The sequence below is a fragment of the Paramisgurnus dabryanus genome, chromosome 19 (genome assembly GCF_030506205.2).
Source record: "Paramisgurnus dabryanus chromosome 19, PD_genome_1.1, whole genome shotgun sequence".
Lineage (NCBI taxonomy): Eukaryota > Metazoa > Chordata > Actinopteri > Cypriniformes > Cobitidae > Paramisgurnus > Paramisgurnus dabryanus.
In genome coordinates this window covers 20819536-20844246 of record NC_133355.1, presented here as the reverse complement: position 1 = coordinate 20844246, position 24711 = coordinate 20819536, and the positions used below count along the sequence as shown (strand labels likewise).

Sequence of the window (24711 nt, the reverse complement as noted above, 5' to 3'; positions counted from 1 at the left end):
TTATAAGATGATACAGTACTGTGTGTTGTACCTTTTCTTGTTAATTTAGTATTTTGTGGTAGCCTATCTTATGCCTAGAATTATTCAAAGAGGTTGATTCTTTTAACTTCCTTTAAAATTTGATCAATTGTGCATAATGACATGTGCAACAAATGGATATAGGGTGTCAAACTCATAGATTTGCATCATTTAAAATTCTTTTTAAAATAATTTGGGTCAACCTCTGGCACAGCTTTAAAGCTGAAACTTATCAAATCCTATCAGAGGTCCAGAATGTCATTGAAACACACCAGTGGCTTTGCTATCATCAGTATTAAACATGTTACCCCTTGAAGTACCCCTCCCCGCAGAGCCCCCCCACATAACAAATCCCAATTTAACCCCTGACTATATGTATATAGCAACCTCAACTTTTTCAGCAACTGGAATATGAATGACTTTCAGTCATTTTCTCACCATCAATTCCTGATTTGGTAACACCCTTGCAGTGTTGGGAAGTAGTTAACTATGAGTTACTAACTTTTTTCTGTAGCTTGATGGTAGTTCATTTACTTTTAGCAAGTGCAGCTTCAACAATAGTGGAATACTTTTTCAGCAAGTAGCAATGTAGCACAACCAGATGCTACATTATTTTGTGCCTCTGGAATGCCTTAATAATTATTAATAACGATTTAGAATTATTATTATTAAGAACTGAAATAATAGTGTCATTTAAAAAAAAATCTGTTCTCTATTTTTGTTCTTTTTTATGCCTATTTATTGCCAATTTGCAGACTGGTGGTTTGAGCTAAATATCTGTGTATAATGTAGTTCACAAACTAAAACAATACTGAAATCATAGTTGTATTACATTAAATTGTTTAAAACCCAAAATCCTTTTCTTTAAAGGGACACTCCCTTTTTTTTATATGCTCATTTTCCAGCTCCCCTAGAGTTAACCTGATAAGGAACACTGTGCCGTACACGGCACACCCCCTCCCTTGCACGTGAGGCTGCATTACGTCATTGTAACTTTGAAGCATTAAATCTTCAAAATATACGGTCATGCAGCACATCGTTGTAAAGCTTAGACTTTCGGGATTCCATTAAGCGCACACAGAAAGCATAATATGATTTTTAGCAGTCATAAAACTGTAATCTAGTTGTTAGTTACCTGAACCGGGCGGCGCCGATTTAGGATATTTACTTACCTTCAAAATCTTTCCTTTATCCGCTTCGGTGAAATTGTCCAAAACAAATTGTTCATAAATCCCCAAAAGTCCAAGGAAATGGAATATCCAAGCCTTTTAATCCAAAACGATTTGTTCATCTCACAATCTTGAAGTTTCTGACCGAATTACGATATAAATAGTGTATACAATAAGTTCACTAACAGACATTCGTTCGAATCTCACTTTTCATTCATGATTTATAATGAATATATTCGGATGTCATGTTTATTGTGCAACGTCTGAGGAACAAATGCGCCCCCTTGTGGAATTTCAGCCGTTCCATAAGAGGCTACACATTTGATTTTTTATCAAATTTTTTTTAATCAAAAATAGTCCCCTGCTTTTGAAAGTTACCAAGGGGACTATTTTCAGGTGATGCGAAATATCATTGAACCTCCTGCAGCCATGTTACGGCAGCAAAGTCCTTGATTATTACACCAGAATGAGAGTATAGTTCCTAGCCATATCTGCATTGAAAATCGCAACTTTTAATTTTCTGTCAATCTTAGGACAAGATGTAAATACAGAAGAGTCAAGTTTTAAATAGGAAAAATATCGAAACTCTTTGAATATTTTTTAGCATGATGCTAATGGTCTAATTAGATTCAATGGAGTATGCTAAGCTATACTAAAAGTGGTACCACAAGACCTGGAGATCAGTTGAATGGATTCCAAAACGGTAAAAATCAAATGTTTAACTCTAAGGAAGCTGAAAAATTAGCATCTTTTTAAAAAAGTGGAGTGTCTCTTTAAACAGTTTTCATTAACAATTATATTCAGCTATTTGTAAAAAAAATAGAAGTAGTTTTAATGTAGCTATTTTTACTTGTAACTTGTAGCTTACTACTTTTTCAGATGGGTAGCTTGGCTGTAGTTTAACTACTTTTACTGATACATATTATCGAACTATAGTTTCAAAGTAGCTTCCCCAACACTAACCTCCTGTATTCATTCGAAACTAAAGTGCATTTTTGTTTTAAAACGGCAATGACATTTTGATTTAAAAAACTCAAACCAAAATCATTCGAAAGCACACGCTCTGTATCTGAATGAGTCAACAGCGTTTTGCTTTGAGGGGATAAAAGTCACGGTGAGAGTTAGGGAAGATATAAATCCCTTTATCTTCACTTCCGGATGGAATTCCCGGATATACTTGATCACATCAACCTGTCTGTGGAGGGAATGGGTTTCTGATTAGCATGTCTGCACCAGCATCACGCTCTCTCACCACAGCGGCTACGTACCGTAGGATAGCTGTCTGCGCTGCATAACATTTCAGGAGGAGGTCCATCTGTTGTGTCACGGACACTAGGACGTGTTCATCTACTGGCCATTTCTTGAAGTCTCCGGGTTGTTAGGATTTCTGAATCAGAAAGTGTTATAAATTTTCAGAAGTGCCTGGATGTAATTGCATAGAAATCCAAATCATTGCCACTTACCGCCAAGATTAAACAAGAATACGTTCATCCGTATCTGAGTTAGGTGTTTTTGTGCGTAACTGCTCCCGGTTCCTATCTCAGCTCTCGTTCTGGTTGTTCAAATGAACTAATTTAGCACCTGTCCTGCCTGTGTTAGATATCTGACACATTGCAGGAGACTGTCTTTGTTTTGCCTGAGTGTCTATCAATAAGTGGATTAAGGTCTGTTCACACTCCAACGTGAATCATACACCGGTGTGCTGTTTCAAAGATTAAACCCCAATCTCCTTTTTTATGTGGTAAAAGATTAGGTGACTTGGGGCTCGATGAGGAATTAAACCTATTTGTCAGGCCTCACACTTGAGTTGGATTGTGTATGTTTGTGCATTTGTGTGAAATTTTATATCTGATATAATAACTGCATAAATATGAATATGGATATATCCATGTAATATTGTATATTGTTGATACAATTAATACACGGTTAAAAATCATATCAAATAGGCTAATGTTAAATAAATGACCAATGTAAATATATGACAACATAAACATGGGCATTTACATGTACGCATTTGGTGAATGCTTTTATGCAACGCGACTTACTGTACAGTGCATACAAGATATACATTTTTACCATGTGTTCCTTGGGTTCGAACCTATGACCTTTTGCGCTGCTGATGCTCTACCACTGAGCTATACAGGAGCATACAACCATTTTGTATATCTATAATTGAAAGTCTGGAAGCATATAAGCCTGCATCCATCATAGTAGCCATAATTAAAAGCAATTCTCTCTCTCTCTCTCTCTCTCTCTCTCTCTCTCTCTCTCTCTCTCTCTCTCTCTCTCTCTCTCTCTCTCTCATTGTGAGGTCACCATAAGCTTCACTGCTGTATGTGATGTTCGCTTTTACACCAATGTGCTCCATTAGTGACCTATTGAATACGCTCCAGTAGTGTCAGTAATGGGTCTTTATTCAGGTACATGTTCACAGGCATGAATGCATGTGTGTGCATGTAATATTTCTGCTGGTTTAATCAACAATTATACGTTCAGGCAAAACAAGCACGATCGAGCTAATTGCGATCCCCAAGGAGAAGATTTAAGAACTTCTAAGTCATCTGATTCTCCTTTTCATGAAACTGACCCTACGGGCAGTCCTATCTGTGAGCATCAGCTTATGTGAGCCTGCTGGCCATCGTGTCCTGCCCTGTGCCTATTTAAATCTGTTTCAGTTTAAAGGCTCATTAAATCTCATTCTATAAATAGATGCATTCGTCCTCTCTGCCGCAGCGGTGTATAAAGCACGCAGCTCCGCTGTCGTTCGCATTGTGCCTGACCTCTGTCTGATGCGTTCTGTGCTCATGGAGGATAGGGGAATCCCGGTGCTACTGCCCAATCCAGTATAGACTTGTCTGTAATTATGTAGGGCTGGATTTGGCTTTCTGTTGCATCTGTACCCCAGAACACAGGTGCATGCGAGCAGTGGGATTGGGAATATTATGGGACAAAAATAAAACATGAACAAAAGCAGACATGCAATGTCTGTCTATAGATGTCAAGTTTTTTAAAGAGCAGTGAATTTGCCATTGTGTGTTTCAAACTTTGGATACAAAAAACATAAAACAGATTTATTTTTTATTTATTTATTTATTTTTTGAAGGTCACATAAAAACTTTAATCACATATTTTATACCATGCTTTCGTCTTTTACGTTTTCTGATTTTACATATTACATGTATATACTGTATGAATTTTATTGCTTATTCCAAGTAGTCTTAAAATATGAGTCTATTAAAAGTTCATCATAAATGTTTACATTTTTTAAATTTTGAAGCATTTACATTTTTATGTTTATAATTCTTGGTATTGTCGTGGTCTTAACCATAGACTGTAAAAAAGATGGACGACGTGTTTAAATAGATTTACATTGTATAAAAATCAACCCAAAATATAAAAAAATGTCAGCTGACATCTTGCACAGATGACGTGATTTGGAGCCAGAGTCAGCGCAGTTGTGTTCGTATGGTGTATCTGCGGTATCAAGGCTCTGACCATTTTCCTTTTTGACCCAATCACAAACACACAAATTAAAAGTGCATTGTGTAACTTTTATAAGGGTCTCTTGACAGAAATGCAACATAATATACATAACTATATTATCAGTGGTGCATAAAGACCTTATATAATGAATTCTATTGTTTTTATTACCTTAGAATGAGACGTTTTTATCTACATATATCGCAGGTCACCTTACATGGAAGTCGCCACCATGTTTTACATTAGCCCTAAACGGACAAACTGCTCTACAGAGCGTGTTTCGTCCCTACGTTATCTCAGACGACGACATGTTTGTCCTGTGGCGGCTACCATATGTGTTTTGAAATTGAGGGGTGTTGGTTGCAATTCACAATCTCACCATAAGATGCTGCTAAAATTTACACACACCACCTTAAAGTTGTTTTTTAATAGCATCTAATAACCAGCTTAAGCCAACACTTGAAGTACCTCAAATAAATAAAATAACTAAAATAACAGAAACCTTGGGTAAAATTTATATTAAGTGTTATTTGATGTTTGAGATTGGGTCACGTCTCATTCGTTTACATGGAGGGCAGGGTTTATATTCTATACTGCAGCCAGCATCAGGGGGCGATTGAAATGTTTTGGCTTAACTTTTCAGGACCACTTGAAACCCTTTGTCTAAACACACTGTAGTAGGGATACAATGATACAAAATTTCTGTATACTGATATTATTTACAGAACCGTACTGTTAGATACCAATTCTGCCTTTGTATACTGTAAAAAAATTCCGTAGAAATTTCAATGTTATTGCAGCTGGGTTGCCGGTAATTTACCGTAGATTTACATTTATGTTATTTACTGGCAAGAGTTTGTTCAAAGTTAAATACATTTTAAATATTAACAAGGGTTTATCTTTACAGAATAAAACTATACAATAACAGCCTCATGCAAAGCATTCTGGGAATCAGAAATCATCATCAACCTTTTTCTGTTTTTTGCTTCAGATTTTGTTTCCCAGAATGTTTTGCTTGATGCTGTTTTTTTAGTTTTACTCTGTAAAGACAAAGACTTGTAAATGTTTAATGCTCATTTAACTTTGAACAAACTATTGCCAGTAAATAACATAAATGTAAATCTACGGTAAATTACCGGCAACCCAGCTGCAATTTCTACGGAATTTTTTTACAGTGTAGGCAAAAGAGCTTAACTTAACTTGCTTATAGTTGTCAGATATTTTCTTCTTGATTGTTCTTTTCTAGAAAAAAAAAAACCCAAATGAAACCGAGATACTTATCCAGATCATAAAGGAGGTCTCAAATGTCCCAAAAATATCAATAACTAATTTTCGACCTAAGTCAAAGTTATTGCCTTTTGCCTTTGTAGGGCAAAATGGTTTTGCTTTTTACACCTTGTTTTAAATTCTGTTGTAAAATCGTAGGAGTGTAGAGCTTACAAAGTGCAGTTCTGCTATCACTGTCGCCCATTTCAAAGTCATTCTACACAAGTGACATTTTCTTCACATCCAACATACCCTATGTGGATATAAATGGCTCTGATTGTAGACTGTTTTAAACATTTGTCTGATGTCCGAAAGTGTGAAAATTGCTTTTATCTGTCATTTTGGTCTTTACTTGATCCTGGTTTTTTGTGGTCACTACCGTGTGCTAAACGCCACTCAAAACTGCTTAGGAATAACATAGCAACTGCTTGGCAGAAAACCCTGTTAGGGGCTGATCACACCAAAAGCGTTTATGGCAGTTGCAGGCACCTTTTTTGAATGATACTCTATGGGCAGGGAGCGTATGCGTGCTGTTTATGCGCGCCGAGCGACTTGCGGTTTCTGCCACCAGCCGCAGCACACGCTTTTGAAGGAACGCTGAGAAGCACCCGACGTCATTCGCGTTTTTTCATTGTCCAATCGAATGAGGGGAGAGGCGGGCCTTACGTTGTGGTGAGGGAAGTTTACAGTTGCTTTGAAGAACTGGACTCCACTCGCTCACTCTCTCCTGCGTGTTTGTGCACCTCTCATCCTCAAACAAGGTCAGGGCAAGTGTCTTCTTTTTAAAGTTTCTGCTACTATGACAGTTAACAGCAAAAGAGCGCTCACGCTTCAATATTTGATTGACAAGACAGCTGACTCAGTGATTGCTTAATAAAAAAAGCCGCTTCGCACTGCTCTTTTTTTTTTTTAAAGGGAGTGTGTCGCATTTGGTGTATTTGGTGTGATTGGCCCCTTAGTGTGTACAGTAGCTTTGTGAGGACTAGTATTTCCTTAAACAAACTGTAAAAAACAGTAGACTGAGAGTGAGTGCAGTCTCCGGTTCTTTCAAGCCACTGTAAACTTCTGTCGCCACAACGAAAGGCCCCCTCTCCCCTCATTCAATTGGACAATAGAAAACGCGAATGACGTCGGGCGCATCTCCGCTCAGAGCACTCCTGCAAAAAAACATGGCACGGGGGATGGCCAAAACGCGAGTCGTTCGGCATGGATAAACAGCACGCATAACGCTCATTGCCCATAGAAAACCATTCAAAAAGGTGCCTGCCACTGTCATAAATGCGTTCTGTGTGATCCGCCCTTTAGTGTGCATCCACAGTGCACAGCCGAAGTTTGTCAGTGATGGGTCACATTATAAGGCCACTGTCCTCTGTCAGACCTCATTGTACCTTTAGCATCAGAAAGAAGATACGAGCGGACACTCACACACCTTTCTATATATATCTCATAGTTTAGAGTATATATGTATATATCTCATATGTGACCTGAACAGCAAAGAAAATGTGACTGATGATACTGTAGCAGTGGCGGCTGATTCAAAAAAAATTGGGGGGCGCAAACAGACTCAAAATTAAACATTTACTGTAGTAATGCATCAGGTGATGAATATCATTACTGCTTAGCTTAAATGCTGAAAATGTTACTGTTGAAGTCAACTGTTAAAGCTTGAAGTAAAGGTACTACGAATCTGGGAATTTGAGTATAATGTGGGTTTATTATCAGTAATGAACTAATCAAGGTAATAATCATTCAAACACAGACACACACACCAGAGGTTACATTTTTTATAACGAACAGCGTTTTAAAGAACCTGTCATAGTCAATAATTATCCATCATTTTATGTTTTAAAGGGGACAGAGAATGAAAAACCATTTTTACCTTGTCTTTGTTGAATAATGGTAGTCTACCCGCATTCACTAACATACAAAAAGTGCTAGACATGCTAAACATCTCAGTCTCATAGAAATTCCTCTTTTAGAAATGTCAGCCAGAAAACGGCCCAATCTGAAAAACTGATGCTTATGACATCACAGGCATCTGACTGCCCCTCCACTTTAAAATAATTGGCTACATTTTTTGAGTGGCAGCAAAGTCAGCCAATCAGTAATGAGATTGCAAGTTAAGCCAGTAGGGGGAGCCAAATAGGTGCAAAACCACTTGTTTAAAATCCCCCACCCTAATAGAGCTATCTGAGAGAGGTTTTTAGGAAGCTTCTAAGGCATTACAGACCCAAACAAAAACTTTTTTGTCTACATGTCACATCACAGAACAAGGATAAATACCCCGTTCAATCATTCTATGTCACCTTTAATGGTAATAATTGTTTTCGTTCACATTTCTAATCATGAACTTACAAGATGAGCATATACAAATTAAAAGTGTTTATTTATTTGTGAAGAAGAGAACAGATGAACAGAGAGCATTCATCACTTTACATGTTTAACATCACATGAAGCAGATGAATTAATGCTTTTTTTCTCTCAATGACAACGAAGGCCATATAACACACAAACTTTGTGCTGAACATGCAAATATGAATAAATCAAATCACAAAATACTATTGCAATTAAAATATCAACAAACATGTAAAAATCTGAAATAAATCAAACTCATGACACTCAAACCATCTTGTGTAATAAACGCATGAAGGCAGATTAATGCAGACTCAGACAGACAACATCTTCCAACAGTTTTACTTTTGTTCTAGAGCAGTGGTTTTCAAACCCTGGGTCGCGACCCTCTGGTGGGTCGCAGAAATTAAAAACTGGGTCGCCACTCGCCAGAAAGATTTAAAAAAAAATGTTACTAAAATAATTTATTCAATTTTATTATAAAAACTATAATAATTACAACACACTTGAAAAAAAGCACAGTAAAATATCTTTTAAATACACTAAATAAAAAAATACTCCACCACTGTGTCACATGACCCATGTGCGTGCGCAGCTTACTGTATTAAATTCATAGACAGCAGATTAAATTGCGCACGGGGTCACAGCCATTTTTTAAATGATGCAAGGGGAAATAAAAACTCCTAAATTAAAAAAAATGTGTTTGGTCTGATTTAACAAAATATATATTTTTAATGTATTTGATTGGTTTGTCGAAAGTGAGCGCGGAAATGTTTAATTGTTTGCTAAGCAAAGCGCCACCGTTACGACACGGTTGAGTTTTGCAGTAAGACTGACATGGTTCTGCTGTTATCTTTGAACTATTTTCGCTGCTGAAACCACAAAAACAGTCAACATTGCGTCTAAAATGTAAGTGGCTTAATATTAATTACTTGTTTAGTGAACTGTCATGAAATCTGTCACATTTTCAACCGTGATGTGATGCTGCTTAACTGTATCATGTTATTAAAAACTTCACATTTTTACCGCAGTATGTTTAACCCACTTTGTCAGTGTTAACTCACTTTGTGTTTGCTGCACTTATTTGTTTAACTTAGCGTTATTACATTATGCACTTTCGGTTGTCATTGAGACTAAAGGATGCAGAATCATGATCGTGTTTTGGTGATTGTTATTGGTGTTTTAATCTAACGTTACTTGTCCCTGATAAGCGGACAAGCATTGATGTCGAGCCCTGCGACGTGTTTTTAGACTGCTTCAGTATAGGCTAGGTCCAATCTTTAAGACTCCTCCGTTGTGTTGCGTATGTCAGTTCTTCCTCGTTTTTTGCCCATTTTCATAATTATTGATATTATGAATTGTAGTGAGGTTGATCTCATTTGTGCCCCCTGAAAAAATGAAATGCCCATCCGTGAATTTGTGTCTGGCGTCGGGTCTGCTCATTAGGTAATACATGCGCGCGTGCACGTTTCACCGGGCTCACTCCACTATGACGGCTTTCGGCCCCGCCCTGCTTCATGCTACTAAGGGGGGGTAGAGTGTGGGTCGCATAATTTTTATTTTTTTAAATTAGGGTCGCTCCTAATAAAGTTTGAAAACCACTGTTCTAGAGATTGATCTTGCTCTCTTCCAATACACGCAAAGACAGCTCAAATGCGCCACAAAATTTTACACAGTCTATCATGCAGACTTTAAATCAGCAAACAGGTAAAACAATAAAAGGCAAGACTTGCATAGCATCCAGCTAATGTTACCCAACTCCATTTGCCTTAAGTGCTGGAAAAGCACACAGTGTAAGCTCGACTGCGATCACTTCCTGCTGCTCAATCTGGTCCAAGCTCCTTAATCCTTTATTTATTCTTCAACTGAACACCTTGTAAAGGGATAAAGTCTTATTTTCTTGAAATATTTCACTTGCTTCCACTGATCAGTACTGCAACTATCAGTTACATAGCAATCTGCAACGCCGTAATGAGACTCTGAGAACGATCTAATCACATGAGGTCAAAAACAAAAAAAAAAACAATATTGATTTGCTAACAACAAAAGTGGGAGGGTGCGCCCCAAAGCAGATCTGAAAACCAGCCAATTAGAGCTCAGCCTCAAGTCACGTGCTTTTAACAAGTTTACTGACCTACATGCACACTCATGCGGGTGGCACACACACATAACCCACACAACAAACTCAGTTTTGATTTTTTTAAATAAATGATAACATGACTAACAGTGAAATAGTATAACTAAATTATTTTATTTTGTATTCATTTGCAATATATATTTAACTTTTTGGTAACATGTTAAAGTATTCTCAAGAGGAATTTTCAAGATGGCACCGGTGTGTGTGGCCTGCCATCTGATCTCCGTGTGTTTGTCTTCGTGGTTTTTATTTGTGGCTTTGTCTGTTATTTTATCATCAGTTTTTAACTTGGTGAACACTTCACCTTTAATTTACGATCGTCAATCTCTACTAGACATTGGTACTTTTATTTCCAATTCACCGGATAAAGTATGGACTACATCCCATGCACGCTCGCCACCACCTACCTAAAATATTCCCGCTTTCCTGCGGAGACTGACATTTGATATAATATCGAAGAAAAGTCGCAGAAGACGAGGGAAGCGAGCGGGACTCCGCGTTAAACTGAAGGCTGGCTTAATCTCCGGAACTATCAGGTTTACCGTTTGCAGTACAGCGGGTCCTCGATTAACCTCCGGTTGCTACGTGAGCGGCTGTTCTCTGGAGAGACTGTATCGGTGGATTCGTCCGACTGATGGGAGCTGTGCTAAGGAATCGGCTCGCTCGCTCTCGCCACGGATTCGCAGTCGAGGATCTAATCACGGCGCCCTTCGTGCACTTAACCGAGGAAATCCTTTACCTGCTGTTTCTCTTCCGATCAAAATGGGACTACTCAATGTTCGATCTCTAATTAACAAAACTTTTATTCTTCAGGATCTCATTACTTCCAATGATCTAGATTTTATATTTTTGACTGAATCCTGGGTTAAAGAAGGCGATAACAGCCCTTTCTCTGAACTTGTACCACATGATTATTCTTTTCATAACTGCCCGAGGAGAACTGGTCGGGGAGGTGGCATAGCAACAGATTTAAATCCAAATTTAACACAAGGACTATTACGGCTGATACATACTCGAGCGAATATTTGTAATGCAAAGAGAAAATGACTTTTTTTAAGTTAAGGGTACTGTATATCTCTGAGTACAGTCCTCAAACTGTAGATATAATGGCTCTAAACATCGGACACTGTTTATGAATACAATGCATTATAAAACAACAGCATTTATTTTAGAATAAGAACAAACAAACTTGTCAAGCAGAATGTTTGAAAAAAATTTTGTTTAAAACTTTTGTCAAACTAAAATTGCCTAAGAAAAAGTTTACATCCAAATTTAAAATTAAATCCAGAAAAAGTCTGTGATCATTTGTTTACCAATTCCGCTTGGTTTTATGTTTTGTTGTATCTAATGCAGCGACATTTATTTTAATTTTGGCTTGCGTGGCTCGAATTGTGCTGTTCCAGGTCATTATATTTGTATAACTGTCCTGGACAATTTATAATAATAATTTTGCTAGCTGTATAGAAATTTGAACAGCTGACATTTTTTTCTTAAAAAATTACATTGTGTTAATCCAGCATGCCTCAGTGGGTCTGTGTTTCTGGTTGAGAAGCACAGGAATGCTCTGTTTGTGGTAAATTAGCCCGCAGAGCTTTCAGACACCAACTACTGTGCACTTGTCTATGCCTGATTCATATGGCTTCCTGTTTACTGTTTTTTTACCAGGTTCATTTGACAGGTCAGTGAATAAATGCATTATGCATTTTACATCACATCATGCTCATTTTTCCTCAGCTTTAGGACAGCTCCCAAATCCCATAATCCTTTGGATCTCCTTTACTTCGCAGCACCCACCCGTCTCTCTCTCTCTCACACACACACTCTCACTTTCTCTCCCTTGCTTAAATCTTCCCATCAGGAGGTCCCTTGCGCTCACACACAAGCACATGCAAGCCCACACACTCAAATTGTTTATGCATGCTCAGGAGATCCACACATATAGCATTGCCCAGGGACCACACGCACACTTGCTCATGTGGAAAGGGGTTTCCAGGATCTGCTAGCATTAAGCTCCAAATATGCTCATTGCATTAGTAATGAAACAATGTGGACCAGCAGGGCTTTTCAGGTAAATCCTGACAGGCTTGTGTCACAGTCCGAGACCCTGTTTACATTTGAGATTAAAATCTGATCAGGTCACCTTATCATGGGTGGTCAAAGGACACAGATCGACCATAGATGAAATATGAGAATCGTACTACTGTACGAACTTGCGAGCAACACAGTATAGTATGCATACAATAATATGTTTAGGATCTATAGTACATCTATATGTATATGTTGTCGTCCATTCATTCAGCATTTGGTGCAATTCATTATTCCACAAGAGGCCTGTATTCAAAACATTGAAGGCGAATGCATGTAAACTAGCGCATGTGTTGTTGATGTTTTGCACCAGATCTATGCTTTCATTCTCAAACCATAAATCTTTATGGAGGATGAGAGGTATTGAGCCTTTATTTGGAAAAGACTGGACCATTTTTCAAAAGCATCCATTGACAATGATGGATGAGGTCTGTGGGGAGCAAAGTTTGAAGCACAAGAAGGTGGAGTCATGTTTTATCCAAAGCCCATGGGGGAACATGGGACCACTGGAGAACAGGCATCCTTGTAGTCTCTGAGCTGGTTGGGATTCAAAGGAAATGTGAGATCAGCAGGAGATTAGAGCGAATTGAGACATATTTCAGAGGAAGGGAATGTTGCTTTTGATTGGGTGTTTTTTCTGGGTGCTTCACCATCCACAAACCATGTTCCCATTCGGTTTTCTTTCATTTCCGATTCTCTCTCTCACTGACTCGTTCTCGCTCTGTGTGTCTCTGACAGGTGCGTAATGATTTGACCAATGAGCTGGAGAAGGCAGACATCCAGATTGCAGACACAGAGAGTTTCTCTAATGATCCCTGTGTGAATGTGAAGAAACTAAAGGTAAGAGAGCCCCAATGTCTCACTCATAGATAAATACCGTACTGTATGTGTCATGTATCTTTGTGTGTTGAATTGTGGGTGAATTAGATTTCAAATCTGGTTACAGTTATTATGTTTTATTGTCTTCGTCAGGCTCAAAAGTTCAACTCTATTACAGAAGGGTATATCAGAAAAATATTTGCTGCACAATGCTTACTGTAAACAGCGTGGTGTGGTGCAATAATAAAGGCCATTATTGGCTATTTTTACACTGCCCCTTAACCTTGTAACATTCAACCATGAAACATACTTACACACTCCAAATAATACAGAGCATGTTTGTGGGCTTATGGGATATTTGTGTTCCAGATAGAAATACTATGGGTTATCAACAGAGAAAGAGAGACAGATGGTTACTAGCAAATAAATTCTCCTTTGACGTTTAATGCCATTAAATTAACAAATCTCACGCGCGAGGTGCTTGCTCTTTTAAAATGCTAATAGATTGAAATATTTATCTGTGAGATTTGCCAGGGTATTGAATTTGTTCATAAGTAGGTTTGTACACAGGATAATCACACAACGTCAAAGCCTGTCATTAAATATTTGTCATGAATTGCATTTTTACAAACTTCTTGACTTTATTTATAGTTTTGTGTCAACCTGATCTCACGAATTTCCGTGGCATAGTCACGGAATTTTGTGCTCATTTTCCCTGCTACGGACTGTCTTTTTTCGTGGCATTCTCACGGATTGGTTACTCAACTGTTTTGTCCTATTTTCTTACCATTTTCGCTTCGGTTTAGGGTTAGATTTACATGAAATGACATCCCTACCCAAACCCAACTCTAACCCCAACGCCAGGCGACAATTGTTTAAAGTTTAGAAAATATAAAAGAATAAATCAGAAAAAATAGTATAAACCAATAGTTAAAGTGACATACTAACGCAAACACCAAATCTAACCCTAAACCGAAGCGAAAATGGTTTGAAAATAGGAAAAAGCAGTTGAGTAACCAATCCGTGAGAATGCCACGGAAAAAGACAGTCCGTAGCAGGGCCACGGAAAAATGCGGAGATCCGTGAGAATACCACGGAAAAATGAGCACAAAATTCTGTGACTATTCCACGTGTAGCGCCTCTCTAGCGTGCTTGACTATAATGAGAGGTGGCTATCCTGAGTTCTTTAAATACCTTTTCAATTAAATAAGTGAGGTTTCACTAATAAATGTATTAGTGTTTTACTTGTGTGTGTATTTACTACTTGTAAAAATATGAAATACTTTTCCCCTCTGAACCTTTAAATACTACTTAAGCAGTAATAGGTACCCTTTAACAGAAATTACACTTTTAACAGAAACTGAAATGTCTTTGACTTACTTTTAACCTATAAACACTTTCACCTTTAAATAAACACTTTCACCTTTAAATAAACCTTAAACTCTTTCTTAATTAACTTAAAATATTATCAATAGAGTCAGTAATCACAACCTGTTATTTTTTTATAAACGATTTACTTAGTAAAATGTAGATTAGAAATTAAATGTAAATAATCAAATCACTGTTCAGATCACAAAGGCATTCAAATTCACATTTAACACATAAGGGCCCAAAACAATAAACTAGCCGGCAACACCCTAGTTTAAAGTGAAAATACCCTTTAAAATGTTCAAAACGATGCAGGCCTGAATGTAGCTCGGGTACGTTGTAGCCTCAAACCAAATGGCTGCTTCACCACACAGGCCAAACAAAAAATATGGTACCTTTACTCAACGTGAATAGCCTCACACGCACAGGATCAAAGGCATCAGCAGCAGAGAACAGGACGAGAGGATTCACGATGGAGAGAAGACGATTGAAGAGAAGATTTCAGATATTTTGACGATCTCAGAAAAGTCCACAACTCGATAACACTATCCGGCTTCGTCAGTGTCTTTCATCATCGTCGATTCCAGTTACACACAGGCTTAACTGAATGAGATCGCTGGCCGCTAACTTATCAGAAAAGTCCATGCAAAAACACTAACCACTTAATCAGCGGCTAACTTTTACTTATTTCTGTCTTTGTGTGATGAGTTTACCACTCACACAGACAAAACTACCACACTTTATGTTCAGTACAAGAGTCCTTGTTGAACACTTTCACTAAACACGTGCATACATTACATTTTCAATCCCCGTCGATCTCACTCGCTTGCTCACAACTCGCGTGCGTCTCTACTTCCTGGTTCTTTGACCTCTACTCTGATTGGCTCATAAACAAAACTTTCAGAAATAAAATAAATTTACAAACATTTGTGTAACACTTTCTTCTTATTTTTAAAGACATTTTTTAACACATTTTCACATATATTAGTTACCAAAAAATATTTAACACTTTAAATGCTGTATTCATTAAACCATGAACATTACCAAATATGCAGTTCTCTCATTGCAAAATGATAACTTCATTCCTGATCAATACATTTTAGCTTGTTTTAACCTTAAATTCTATTTATTAAATTATGAAATTATTAATTCAAACTTTAATATCTTATACTAATGAACTTTTTAACAGGGTTACACCCTCCCCCTTTTTAAATGTCTGCATGTCCTCATCAGACACTAAAAAACTAACCAAGGAGTCTGAAGGGCATAATAACTAAGGTGTCTAGTGTTTTCCTATTTTAATGACTATCCCTCTGTGAACTATGGTCAAAGGCTCATCTCTTGATTTACCAGGCTCATCATAGGTAAGTCTAATAGTTGGCTTGGCAGTTCTCTTAGGTCTAGGCTCAGGGCTGTGCTGCCTTCTATCCTCCTGGACCTCAGATACTCTGTTTTCAGACTCTGATTCAACTTCACTATCCTCTTCGGAAGCTACTTCTGGATCACACTCCTCATCCTCTGATTCTGGTTCAGTGTTGTGGTCACTCTTTTCCAAGTCTGAATCATTTTCAGGAACAGGTTCAGCTTCAAGGTCATTTTCATATTCTGTCTCATGGTCATCTTCTAATTCAATTACTGGTCTGGCAGTATTTAGCCCCCTTGGGACAGGCTCTCTCTGAGTGACATGGTGAGGGACATAATACTCCATGTCAGAGGACGAATCAGAAAACTCCTGTAACTCTGGATTCACTGGTCTTGAGTCCCTTTGATTTCTCTTATGAGTGTCTGCTCTGGTCTTAGGTTTCTTAGGCGGATCAGCCTCCTGGTCAGTGCTTGGCATTCTTACTAGCTGTCCAATCGGAAGAAGGTGGTCCCGATGTATAGTCTTTGTTCCTAACCTTCCATCTTCTCGTTTGATCTTGAACACAGGTAGGTTGGGCATCTTTCCAATGACAACATACGGATCAGGACTCCATTTACTTTCCAGTTTGTGCTTGCCTCTCAAACCTAGATTCCGGAGCAGTACTCTGTCGCCAATCTCTATGGACTGAAAGGTAACTCGGCGATCATACAATCTCTTGTTTCTCTGGTGCCGTTTGTCTGCAGCATCAGAAGCTAACTTGTAAGCTTGTTTCAAGTCTTCCTTCAGCTTTGTGACATATCGGGTGTGAGACACTTCTTCTATGCCATCTGGGGATGTTCCAAAACACAAATCAACAGGAAGTCTTGCCTCTCGCCCAAACATTAGATGATAAGGCGAGTATCCTGTGGCATCACACTTGGTGCTGTTGTACGCATGTACCAAGTGAGGAACATGTTGACTCCACGTACGCTTCTTCTCCCGGCCTAATGTACTTAGCATAGAGAGCAGAGTACGGTTGAACCTTTCTGGCTGTGGGTCTCCTTGCGGATGATACGGCGTTGTCCGCGACTTGCGTATCCCCATCAAGGTCAACAGTTCTCGGATCAAACGGCTCTCGAAATCCCTTCCTTGATCCGAATGGATCCTTGAAGGCAGTCCATAATGTATGAAATATTTCTCAATTAGGACCTGTGCCACAACATGGGCCTTCTGGCTTTTAGTTGGGAAAGCCTGAGCATATCTTGTAAAATGGTCTGTGACCACTAGCACATTACTTATTCCTTTGGAGTCAGGTTCCATGGAAAGAAAGTCCATGCACACTAAGTCCATAGGTCCATGGCTTACGATCTGGTGCAATGGAGCAGTTCTCTGTATAGGGGTCTTGTGAGTGATGCACTCCCAACAGTTTTTAATGTATTCCTCCACTTGCATCGACATCCTAGGCCAAAAGAATCTACTACGGAGCAGGTCCACAGTTCTTTCTTGTCCAAGGTGTCCTAAGTCATCATGCATGGCCTTCATAACCATCTCACGGAACTCTCTTGGCAGAACGAGTTGACTAATCACCTCTCCAGATGGTCTCTTGCTGTACCGGTACAATAATCCATCTTTCATTGTCAGCTTTCCCGCTTCCCTTTTCAATCTGGACAACTCAGGACTCATGTTTCCCTCCTCTTGCCAGCATCCCTTCTTGACGGCTTGGATGGCTGGTCCTATGGCTTCATCCTCTTCCTGAGCCTTCCTGAGACTTGGTTTGGACATGAGTTCTAGGGACTTTAACTCCATGTGTGTGGGAAATGCATACAGGTCAGGAACACAGTGAGGAGATGCTCCAAGCTGAGCAACACAGACTGGAGTACTGTTTGTAGACTCTGGGACACAGACTCTTTGGCAGATGGTTTTCACTCCAGACTGAGGTATGGTTACCCAGCCATCATCATCCTCCTCTGACATATTCCTGGACAACAGGTCAGCATCAATGTTCTGTCGGCCTGGGCGATACTGCACATCAAACTCGTATGTCGATAGGGCAGCTAGCCAGCGATGTCCCACCGCATTGAGCTTGGCTGTGGACAACACGTACGTAAGTGGGTTGTTATCTGTGCGTACGGTGAATCTTGCCCCATACAAATAGTCATGGAATTTGTCGACTACTGCCCACTTGAGTGACAAGAATTCTAGCTGATGTATGGGGTAGTTTCTCTCGGCAGAGCTAAGCTTTCGGCTTGCAAAGGCAACTGGTCTTAGGCCTTCAGGATGTTCTTGGTAGATAACAGCACCAAGGCCTTTCAAGCTGGCATCAACATGCAGGATGTATGGACGTTGTGGATTGGCAAATGCCAGGACAGGCGCATGTGTCAGACAGTGGATGATGAGATGAAATGCATCTGTACAGGATTTGTCCCATCTTTCCCCGAACGGCTCTGATTCTTTTAAGTAGACTTTGTTCACATCTTGGACATACTTATTTCTCCTCTGCGTCGGAGCATATCCTTTTGTGAGTTCAGTCAGTGGTCTAACAATTTCAGAATAGTTCTGAATGAATCGGCGGTAATAACCGCAAAATCCAAGGAAAGATTGTAACGTCTTCAGGTTTGTTGGCATGGGCCATGTAGTGACTGCCTCAATCTTGTTTGGATCGGGAGCAACTCCTTCCGCAGACACGATGTGCCCCAGGTATTTGACCTTTGGCAGACAGATCTGGCACTTGTCTACTGAAAGTTTCAGCCCAACTTCACCGAGACGATCTAGGACCTTGAGCAACCTCTCTTCGTGCTCCTAAAGAGTTTTCCCAAACACTATCACGTCGTCAAGGTACACCAGCACTTGTAAAAGGTTCATGTCTCCGACAGCCTTTTCCATCAACCTTTGAAAGGTTGCTGGTGCCCCCGTAATGCCTTGTGGCATTCGTTGGAACTGAAAAAATCCTAAAGGACAAATGAATGCCGTCTTCTCTTGGTCCTCTTCAGACATAGCTATCTGGTAGTAGCCCGAGCGCAAATCCAGTACAGAGAACCACTGACTCCCCGTTAAGGCATTTAGTGCATCTTCAATGCATGGTGTTGTGTATTGGTCCGGTATTGTGCGGCTATTCAACAGTCGGTAATCTATACACATCCTAATAGCACCAGTCTTCTTTCTGACTACAACTATTGGGGATGCGTAGGGGCTTCGCGACTCTGTTATTATCCCTGCCTGCAGCAGCTCTTGTAAATGCTTTCTCACATCTTCGATATCTGCTGGGGCTAGCCTGCGTGATCGTTGACGGAAAGGCCGGGAATCAGAAAGGCGGATCCTGTGCTCTACTCCTCTTGCTAATCCCACGTCCCACTCGTGCATTGAGAATACATGAGACTTCTGAGACAGGTTCTTGCGTAGTCTGTTTTTCCATTGTTCTGAGATTGGAGAGTCCCCGAAGTTGATCATGCTCTCATCGAAACCAGAGGAAGCAGTCTCCTTAGGGGAAATCGTCGCAACTGAATCAATGTGGTACACACACCCAATCAATGATCCCACAGGTATGGAAGTTTCTCTTGAAGAGTCATTTTTTAGTAGTATTCTCAAACTGTTGACATCCAATGCTCCACTAGGCACAACCATGGGATGAAAAATTACATCAGCAGGTAAGGCAGCAGTTGGTGAGGTGTCTATCATCAGGATTTCTTGAGCAACAGGCTTCTTTAGCTCAACTTTGCACACAACCTGCGTGTCACCATCTGGGGGTAAGACTAAGGGGCCTGGGCCCATCCATCGGACACAGCCAGCCTCCTCCTCTTCGACTGGAGCCTCCACACTCTTTACTGCAGGTCGATCTTCCTCAACATGAACACGAAGGCCTAGTGTACGAGTGATATCAATGCCACTATTTTTGCATTGAGTCACCAAACGTCGAACATGGCTTGCATTGGTGCCCACAATGACAGATGTCTTATCTTCAGGCCTAGGATTGGGACATATGAGAGCTAGGACAGTTACAGTATGACTGGTTCCTAAAACCTCAGCTGGATACTCCAAATCAACTACCACATAGCCACGGTAAGGGTAACTAGATCCAGACTCACTTAAGCCCCACAGGGAAAGACCAGATACTGGCTGAATTGGGATATCAGACAAGTACTTCAGGTACCAGGGTTCAAAAATGATCGTCACCTGAGAGCCACTATCTAAAAGAGCAGTGCAGGGTTGTCCATTGACCTTCAGCGGCACCAGGCTAGGTGGTCCAACTAATCCATCTGGAATAGACACACCTTCAGGCATCTCAGCTGTACTTTTCTCAACAGAACAGTTAACTGAATTAGCTGTGGCCTCACTTGATGACTGGTTGTTCTTGGACAGCTTCAGAGCTTGTATAAGTCTCTTAATAACTTTAGCCTGGTTTTCTGGGCCTTGACACTTCCTTGCAAAATGCCCATTCTCACCACATCTGTAACAGAAATGTTCCTCCGATACTTTGAATGATCGTTGTGGGGGGCTGACTACTGGATTTGAGGTGTTCACAGCTGAAATGGCAGCTTGATGTCCAGCTACTTTATTTGTTACTTTCTGTTGCAAACGCTTCATTTGTTTCTTCAAAGCTGTTATCTCACTGTCCGAACCGCACTCACTGTGTACTACAGGTGGGGGAACTTTCTCACTGTTAACTGACAGGTCGTTTGCAGGCTTAGACACGACAGCAGCAACCAAGGCCTTAAGTTCTTTGATCTCAGACTTCAGGTTCTGAATTTCAGTCTATTTCACATCAACATTCTGCCTTACATTTCCACCTTGCATGACAGGAGTAATCTTCTTTCGTGAGGCCTCATAATCCTCTTCTGTGCGTATCTCCTTTAATAGCTGAAGAAACGTTGGGGGCTTTGCTCTCCTCTCTCTCAGACGAAGGTTAACTAGCATTAGATCAGAGGCTATCGCACCACGCAACAATTGGTCGAGTCTTGCTTTATCTGCACATCCTAGGGGGAGTCCATCCCTCTGCACCACCCTATTCAAGGACTGCTCTAGACGTCTGAGGAAGTCAGACAGCTTCTCACCTGGTTGTTGCTGCAGTAAACGAAATGCGAAATACAACTCTTCTCCTGACTCTGCTGTCCCAAAAGCATGCTCCAGGGCCTCCAAACAGTCTTCGGGGCCCACGTCAGGATCACTGGCCCGTACTGCTTTTACTATGTCCAGCGCCGGGCCTCTAAGACTTTCCATCAGCCTCCGCCTCTTCTCTTTGTGAGAACAGTCACACTCTTCCACCATGAGCCGTGCTTGACCCAACCAGTGGTCGAACTGCTCTTCTCCAGCAGGGGTGGGCAACAACCCAGAGAAAGTTCGTAGGCGGCGATAGCTTCCCTGCTCACTTGAGGACTTGGATGTCTTGTCCAGTAAATCACTCACAGCTCGCAGAATGGCCTCGGTTGACTTAGCAGCAGCCTCATCTTCTGGGAACAATGCGCGCAGGTGTTCAACAGGTTTATCTGGAGCTTGTTGCGTTCCGGACGTATCAACTTGTGGACCGGCTTGTGTAGCTGCATGTGCTGTGATAACCGGCCATGGCCCTCCACCATCTGTAGGAAACACTTCATAGGGGACAATTCCACTTTTTACTACTTCCTTACATTCACACAAGACCAGGTATTGGTTTAGTTGACGGTTGTAAGTTCGGCCTCTGACGCGCACACGTCCCAAACACTTTACAGTTTGCATTGTCTCTTCTATTGCACTTGTGTCTACATCTTCTCGAATGAGCACCAGCACTGCATGAGCCTCATCTAATGCCTCGCCACGGCACCAACCTTTTAATTCGGAAACTAGCTCTTTCTGGTGTTCCATATTAGCATTATTTAAAGTCTCAAAAGCTAATTTTCAATGAAGAGTGAAGAAAAAAAAAAAACTAACAAAAACCCACACTTATTATCCCAGCGGTGCCTCCATTTTATGTAGCGCCTCTCTAGCGTGCTTGACTATAATGAGAGGTGGCTATCCTGAGTTCTTTAAATACCTTTTCAATTAAATAAGTGAGGTTTCACTAATAAATGTATTAGTGTTTTACTTGTGTGTGTATTTACTACTTGTAAAAATATGAAATACTTTTCCCCTCTGAACCTTTAAATACTACTTAAGCAGTAATAGGTACCCTTTAACAGAAAATACACTTTTAACAGAAACTGAAATGTCTTTGACTTACTTTTAACCTATAAACACTTTCACCTTTAAATAAACACTTTCACCTTTAAATAAACCTTAAACTCTTTCTTAATTAACTTAAAATATTATCAATAGAGTCAGTAATCACAACCGTTTATAAAAAAATAACAGATTTACTTAGTAAAATGTAGATTAGAAATTAAATGTAAATAATCAAATCACTGTTCAGATCACAAAGGCATTCAAATTCACATTTAACACATAAGGGCCCAAAACAATAAACTAGCCGGCAACACCCTAGTTTAAAGTGAAAATACCCTTTAAAATGTTCAAAACGATGCAGGCCTGAATGTAGCTCGGGTACGTTGTAGCCTCAAACCAAATGGCTGCTTCACCACACAGGCCAAACAAAAAATATGGTACCTTTACTCAACGTGAATAGCCTCACACGCACAGGATCAAAGGCATCAGCAGCAGAGAACAGGACGAGAGGATTCACGATGGAGAGAAGACGATTGAAGAGAAGATTTCAGATATTTTGACGATCTCAGAAAAGTCCACAACTCGATAACACTATCCGGCTTCGTCAGTGTCTTTCATCATCGTCGATTCCAGTTACACACAGGCTTAACTGAATGAGATCGCTGGCCGCTAACTTATCAGAAAAGTCCATGCAAAAACACTAACCACTTAATCAGCGGCTAACTTTTACTTATTTCTGTCTTTGTGTGATGAGTTTACCACTCACACAGACAAAACTACCACACTTTATGTTCAGTACAAGAGTCCTTGTTGAACACTTTCACTAAACACGTGCATACATTACATTTTCAATCCCCGTCGATCTCACTCGCTTGCTCACAACTCGCGTGCGTCTCTACTTCCTGGTTCTTTGACCTCTACTCTGATTGGCTCATAAACAAAACTTTCAGAAATAAAATAAATTTACAAACATTTGTGTAACACTTTCTTCTTATTTTTAAAGCCATTTTTTAACACATTTTCACATATATTAGTTACCAAAAAATATTTAACACTTTAAATGCTGTATTCATTAAACCATGAACATTACCAAATATGCAGTTCTCTCATTGCAAAATGATAACTTCATTCCTGATCAATACATTTTAGCTTGTTTTAACCTTAAATTCTATTTATTAAATTATGAAATTATTAATTCAAACTTTAATATCTTATACTAATGAACTTTTTAACAGGGTTACACACGGAACTTTGTGAGATCATGTTGTTTTGTGTACAGTTAGAAGCTGACTTAGTCTTCCATATACAGCATAGCAGGTGAATCTAGTAAGCTGTGATGTCATTCTCCTAAAGGTGTTTGTCAACCGAGTGGCAACCTTCTGATCTCTCTGATAAAGCCAATACAGAAGTGACTTAAACTGCAATTCATTGACGGGCCGCTAGAGCCAGGTTCCAAAAGGGTGTAAATTCCCATAGACCTCCATTTTAAAAGCCCAACTCTACAGCAGAAAATAATACAGCCTGGTACGAAAAGTGTTTTTGGTCTATATAGCTAATTTTGCCCTTCATGACAACTGTGAGGGGTTGAATTTTTGTTGTAACTCATCCGTTTAAATGATATTAAGCCATAAAGTTCTGCATAATTAAGGGGGCGTGGCCACTTGAATGATGGGTGAACTGCCACTGCTGTCGAGCTAGGCGGACCAGCCACCTCAGCTTTACCCATGTCCTACTTCTTTACCCATTTTCGGTTATTAGTGAGTGATTCGTGGTGACGTGCGGCCAAGATGGCGATGGCAGGCACCGCCTACTATTGGTATAAAAAACGATCTTCATAAAGCTATGGGTGACGTTAAGGACACTACGTCCATACTGTATTTTTACAGTCTATGGTGTCAACCTAATCTTAAGGCATGTCGCCAAATATTCTATTTATTTATTCGTGTTCATGAACACGATTTCCTCTTTTGCTTCGTGTCATTGAGCATGAATGTCTTTTTGTGTCACTCAGCACAAATTTCTATAAATTGTTTTTGTGTCCCTAGCACAACTTTCTGTTTCGTAAATGGTAAACAGACTGAATTATATATAAACCCCAACTCTAACCTGACAATAGTTAAAAAAATCAGAAGAAAATATTTTAGAAAAAAATACATAAAATTACATCCAAACCCCAAATCTAACCCCAACACCAAGCGACAATGGTTTATAAATAGAAAAAAAAGAAACAATACATAAAGACATGAAAAGCAAAGTTGTGCTAGGGACATTTGTGAAAGTTGTGCTGAGTGACAGGAAAAAGACATTCATGCTCAATGACACCAAAAAAAAAGAGCAAAATCATTTCAATGAACACAAATACATCTGATACAACCGGACGTGTCACACAGCATATTGATACGCTTTTTGCTAATTGGCTTGCATGAAAATGTGTCATGTGACTTTCACATAAGAGTTGAATTTTTTCAACTTGCTTGGAAGATGCAGTTAAGGCGAGTATTGCGATTTCACAGCAATTGCATTGCCCAATTTGCATCATTTGT

At 39.8% G+C, this 24711-nt stretch overlaps 1 protein-coding gene across 1 annotated transcript in view; it reads left to right on the top strand.

Annotated features, from left to right (window-relative positions):
• Positions 1-24711, top strand: part of gabbr2 (gamma-aminobutyric acid (GABA) B receptor, 2) — a 242767-nt gene that overhangs the window by 124016 nt on the left and 94040 nt on the right. The window contains exon 4 of the mRNA XM_065292509.2: positions 13246-13347. Coding sequence (XP_065148581.1) covers positions 13246-13347 — 102 coding nt within the window. The remainder of the gene's footprint in view (positions 1-13245; positions 13348-24711) is intronic.